General features: G+C 46.8%; 1 protein-coding gene across 1 annotated transcript in view; it reads right to left on the reverse strand.

The window, feature by feature from the left end:
• The window catches only part of LOC129332646 (vomeronasal type-2 receptor 1-like), a 30,345-nt gene extending 25,199 nt beyond the window's left edge, over positions 1 to 5,146 (reverse strand). The window contains exon 1 of the mRNA XM_054983883.1: positions 4,896 to 5,146. Coding sequence (XP_054839858.1) covers positions 4,896 to 5,146 — 251 coding nt within the window. The remainder of the gene's footprint in view (positions 1 to 4,895) is intronic.
• Between the last annotated feature and the right edge of the window lie 854 nt (positions 5,147 to 6,000).

Raw genomic sequence — 6,000 nt, forward strand, 5'->3', positions numbered from 1 at the left:
GGCCAGATTGAACGTGTCAAGGTAGGGACACATTTTTCAGGCTAGTCCAAGTTGGGAGAAGGATTATTTTTGCAGCTGCATTTACTTGCCTCTCTAGCAGCCATGTTGGATCTAGTATACCTCTTAACAGAATCTGCAAGGGTCAACTGAAACCCATCAAAAGTAGAAAGCGCAATATTCTTCAATATCTTCACCTTCTCAACCAGCATCACATCCATCTTGTCTGGATTCAGTTTCTATTTGTTTGCTTTCAGTCAATTGACAATAGCTGTCAAGCAGCAACTCAGTACTTCTACTGCCACACCAAGGGTTTGGATAACAAGATATAGATCTAGGTGTCATCTGCACAATGATGGCAACCCGGGGTCATTTCATATAAAAAGAGCTGCAGGAACTCATTGGCATAACTCATTCGCATATGCCACACCCCTTGCCATCACTGGAAGTGTGTCATTAGCATAATTGATTTGATTGGGCCTGAAATGCCTGGGATTCAGCTGCAGCCAGATGGGGGAGTGTTGTCCCACCTGGCAGTGGCCCAATCAAGGCCATTTTGGGCACGTTTTTGCCTGGATTGGGCCCAAAATGGCCCAGATCTGGTCGGTGCCAGGCAGAGAAGGGGTCCCCCGCCAGGCACCGACCCACCCCTGGTAGTTTTGGCCCTGATTCCGTCCGAAACGGGCCCCAAATAGTCAAAAATGGCCATTTGGGGCCCATTTGGACCCTGAACAGGGCCGAAACAGCCCAGACCAGGCCAGTGCCGGGTAGGGGAGGGTTCCCCCATGTGGCACTGACCTGATCCTGGCCATTCCAGCCCTGATCCCAGTGGAAATGCGACCAAAATAGCCTAAAAGGGCCAAAATGGCTGGGACCAGTTCAGTGCTGGGTGGGGGAAGGCTTCCCCTGCTCTACACCAACCCGATCCCTGCCATTTCAGCCCCAATCCTGGCAGAAATGGGCCCATTTGGGCATGGATCGGGGCTGAAATGGCCAGAACCGGGTTGGTGCCAGGCAGGGGAGTGTTCCCCCGCCTGGCACCAACCTGGTTCCAGTCATTTTGGCCCCGATACAGGCCATTTCGACCCCAATTGAGGACGAAATGGCCCGAAATGGCCAAATGTCAGGTGGGCGGGGCCACCTGACATGTGACCTGTTGGGGGAACTGCCAGAACCACGTTCCTGCATGTTTCCCCTCCAAATGAGCCCTGATGGCATCCAATTCCATAGCTGTGAATGAGTTCTCCTAAAGGCTTTACATAGAGGTTGAATAACATGGAGGATAAGGTTGTGAGACAGTTCCCACATAGAAAATAGTTAGTCTCTAACAGCAACCTTTTGAGTCTCTTCCATGAGGAAAGACATGTGGAAGCTGTTAATACTGCATCATACTGGCAACTGCAGCCTCAATGGGAGAAACCATATATGCCAGCAGGAGAGAAAAGGTATAAATAGGCAGGCAGAGCATGTGGTGAAATGCCGTGCATGTGCTCCATAGGTCCTGGAATAATGTAATGTCTGTTTCAAACTGGAAGTGTACCTCTGAGACACTATCACTTCTGCTTTGAGCTGGAAGTGATGTCATTTCAAACCCTGTGGAGTATGCATGCATTTTGCATATGTGGACAGAGAAAGAACCAGTGCTCCCTCTCCCGTCTGGCACCCCCATGTCCCCCACAATTAAGGTGGGAGGACCCGGCAACCCTGCATTGCACAGAAATCCAGTTCATTCAAAATACATTATAATAATATATCCTTTAATAATAATAATAATAACAACATTTAATTTATATACCACCCTTCAGGACAACTTAATGCCCACTCAGAGCGGTTTACAAAGTATGTTATTATTATCCCCACAACAAAACACCCTGTGAGGTGGGTGGGGCTGAGAGAGCTCCAGAGAGCTGTGACTAGCCCAAGGTCACCCAGCTGGCTTCAAGTGGAGAAGTGGGGAATCAAACCTGGCTCTCCAGATTAGAGTCCCTCACTCTTAACCTCTACACCAAACTGGCTGTAGATGCTGTAGATGGAGATTGGGACTGACCCTCAGGGCCAGCCTGTCCATTGAGGCCAGTGAGGCGGCCACCTCAGGGCGCTAAGGCATCGGAGGGGCACAGACCCACGGAGCTGCCGCCACCACTAGCCAGGAGCGTGTGCTGGCGGCAGCAGCATGGGGCAGTTGAGCAGGCAGCCTCCCATTCAGTTGCTGTGCGGGCCAGGCACAGCTGGTGGCCAGGGTGGCCGGCTGCGCCTGGCCTGCAGAGCAACTGAATGGGAGGGCCAGAAAACTCCCCATGCACGTGCGCACCTGCACACACACACACACACAGAGGCAGCATTAAGCTGCCTCGGGTGCCGGCGACGCTGGAGCCGGCCCTGCTGACCCTGTACCAAATGTAACACAATCTCATGTGAGTCATGGTTTTCTTACATTCCTGCAGAAGCGGCACCTGATTAGGATTGGGCTTAGGGTTGCCAATTCTAACAGATCTCCAAGCTACAGAAATCAGTTCCCCTGGAGGAAATGGCAGCTTCAGAGAATGGACTGTATGGCATTACATCTCCGTTGCGCGGCTTTGCCTCCCCAAAGCTCCTCCCCCAAATTTCCAGGAATTTCCCAAGTCTGAGTTGGCAGCCCTACTTAGGCCTGTTGGGAAAACATATTCCCTGGGATCGTGTATGTTTCCTCAAATAGCACCCCTTTGGAATTGTTTCCGGTTGGTATAATGGCACAGGGAGATAGGCTGAAGCCTCTTCTCTACACTTTCCACAGTCTTGATCCTAACTGGGCACTGCACATGCAGGAACTAGGGAGCGCTCACAACTCATATGTGACGATGTCATGTCTGGTACAGTGTACAGATGCAATCAGACTACTTGATATTGTCCGAGGAGATCACACGACAGCCTTAAAACCCATATTCTCATGCCTAGGATCCCTCCCAAGGCCTCATTTCACCAGCAGCAGGCATCTCACAATGGATGGAAGAAGCTGATCGCTGTCAATTTCCTGGCTTTCCACTTCCTCCAAGAGTCCTTTCCAACCCCCAGAAAGTTTATTCCCAGCTGCAGGATCTGCTTGGTATAATAGCCATGTGGGTCAGGACTGAGACGGCAATGGGGAGGGGAAAGAGGGAGAAATTACTTCCTCCTTCCTCCTGCCCCTTGCATGAGTAGCGCTCCCCTGAGAAAAGGAGAGAGTAATAACCCCCTTCCTCCATCCCTCTGCAGCCTCCCAACTTGTGTGGGGTCCTGTGTGACCCCAGCAGTAAACTTCCAGAGTTGTAAAAGACTGCTAGCGGGAGGGAACAGCCGGGAAGTTCAAGAACTCGTGTGCGGATCTCTAACCCTATCTGCCTTATGTTGCACTCATTTTTCTGCAAGAGCACATTTTCCCCTGATAGAGTGGTTTAGTGGTTAGAGTGATGGAGCAGGATCTAGGAGAACCATGATCGGTTCCCCACTTTGCCATGGAAGCTCTGTGGGTGACCTTGAGCCAGTCACACACTCTAACCTACCTCCCAGGGTTGTTGTGAGGATAAAATGGAGGAAAGAACAATTATGTAAGCTGCCTTGGGTGCCTATTGTAGAGAAAGGTGGGGTATAAAAGAAATAAATAATATAAAAGCGAGACACTGTTTATTCTTTTTATATCAGAAAAGCATTGTTGCCCTATCAACAATTTAAAATATCCCTTAGCAGTAGTAGGATAAGAAATACACTAAATAAATACATTAAAATAAATGTGTAAAATGGGAGGCCATGCTGTGTGTGTTGCCATGGGGAACTAATGCATGACTTTTAAAGTACTTTCTAGAACTTCATCAGTACTGGTGTGCACATGTGAAAAACAGGACAACATTTTTAAATGCATGAGTAGGGCACTGATGTTAAAGCATACAGGAGTCTTGTCGCACCAGTTTGTACCAAGTTTCTAAATCAGTGACCCTGCAGAGAGGTTGACCTACAATTGCATTAAACCCCTCCTGCTCTTTACTATACAAGGTGTGTTGTAGCAGTTGTTGGCCTAGGATCTGGAAGATGCAGGTTTCTCTGCCATGGAAGTTTGCTTGGTGACCTTGGGCCAGTCACTCACACTCAGCCTAGCCTACCTCACAGGGTTATTGTGGAGATAAAAATGGAGGAGAGGAGAATGATGTAATCTGCTTTGGGTCGCCACAGGGGAGAAAGGCAGGGTATAAAGGAAGCAAATAAAACAAAAAAAATGTATGATTTTTGTTTCATTGTTGGTGTGCATGAATTTACTTGGAGGTACACTAGAGACAAAATGCACTTCAAACAGTCATTTAACTAGGAGAGAAGACTGAATCCTAAACAATGACAACTCTAGCATTTCCCATTATCAAAATCTTAACAGGGCGTCTCCCAAAGACAAAAACTAGAACACTGATTTAGCTGGGACTGACATCAGGAAACTGGGGCTGTCTTTGGTAAATAGGACAGAGGATGCTGTTTTCACGGATCCTTGTTTTATCTGAACATCCTCCAGTAATTCTAATGCTGCAGACAGGGTTTGGGGGGGGGGAGAGAATGTTTTGGAGAACTGGATAGGTAAGAGAGACATTGCTGTTCAGGGTGTGCACACGTATCCCGTGACTGCCTTTGTTCATAGATTCCAGAGAGCTTCTAAAACTTTCCAAAGCAGTTTGGCCAGAGATAACAGTACTGGGCACTCCACAAAAAGGGATGCTTGTGTTGTCCCACTAAACTCCCTTAAAAAGCATTTATTACTCCACAGTCTGCAACCTCAAGAAAACAACTTTGTACATTTTGGTCCAGTTACATCATTTCCTGTTAATAACATGCAGCCACCCACACATGCCCACCATAATGATCTCCCCAGCGTTCATGATGTAAAAGGAAAAGTAGCTTACCCCTCACACTGTGGCGACATTGGTGGTGTACTAGTGGGGTCTTCTTCCAGTATGGTCCTGAAGTGCATTGGAAACATCCCTCCTATAACATGATCTGTGTGTTCAGCTTCTACATAGCCCCGTAAATCAAATTTCCCAAGCAACCTACATTCTTCTTCACCTTCAGGTTTCGCTTCTTCTGTTCGGGCAGGCAAGTACTGCAGAGCGCCTACATATAATACTAGGAGCACCCACAACTTTGTGTGGGCCATTTTAATCACTGCTGTATCCAAAAAAAAAGACCAGAGTCTTTTATGAGGGCTCTCACATGTTTATTATTCAGCAGCCTGTGAAAGAACAGGTGAGTTCCCAGGGGATGCATGTAAAGTACTTCTCTTTACGGCACAGCAAGGCAGGAAGAGAGAATTTCATTTGTGAAATACGGGAAGGACAGGAAACATTCTCTTGGTATTTTAAAATATATGAATATTTCCTCCCCAACATGCACAATTTTTTTCCTCAGCCAAAACATTTATTAGAAACAGAGTCATCCATATCCTTTTATGTGTTTTCATTTTGTTGTAAAGAAGACATAAAATGCTTGCTCAGATGCCACTTTCCACTTTTTGTTTAACTACTTAGGCCTGGTACAAAATGTAATAATACCTGTTATTTAAGAGACTTAGACCCAAGCTACAAGTGACGAATGACACTTTAACGGCAATTGAACAGACTCACGTGTATTCCTCCCTGTTCACTTGCGCTCCACTTGATCACTTGTAGCTTGGCCCTAAGAAGAGCAATGCTGGATAAGATGGGGGGGTGCATCTAGAAGGATGAAACAGCTCCCCCTGCCCCCATTATATGTAGAATGCAAGGGTATACTGTCTCTGGCAATTTCACGATCATAGATAATTGCTGGTTTTTTAAAAACAAAACAAAACTGTAGCTATGGCCATCACTGCACCCTGTAATTGTGAAATCATCAAGTTGTATGTAATTGCATGAGACAGAATTTCCTTTTTCCCTTCTGAATCTATTTCTCAATTTCATCAGGTGACTCAAAGTTTTAGGTTTTTTTAGTCAGAAGAAAAAAATTCTCTCTCTCAGTTTATAAAGCAGTGCT

Source organism: Eublepharis macularius, chromosome 6 (assembly GCF_028583425.1).
Source record: "Eublepharis macularius isolate TG4126 chromosome 6, MPM_Emac_v1.0, whole genome shotgun sequence".
In the NCBI taxonomy this organism is placed as follows: Eukaryota; Metazoa; Chordata; class Lepidosauria; order Squamata; family Eublepharidae; genus Eublepharis; species Eublepharis macularius.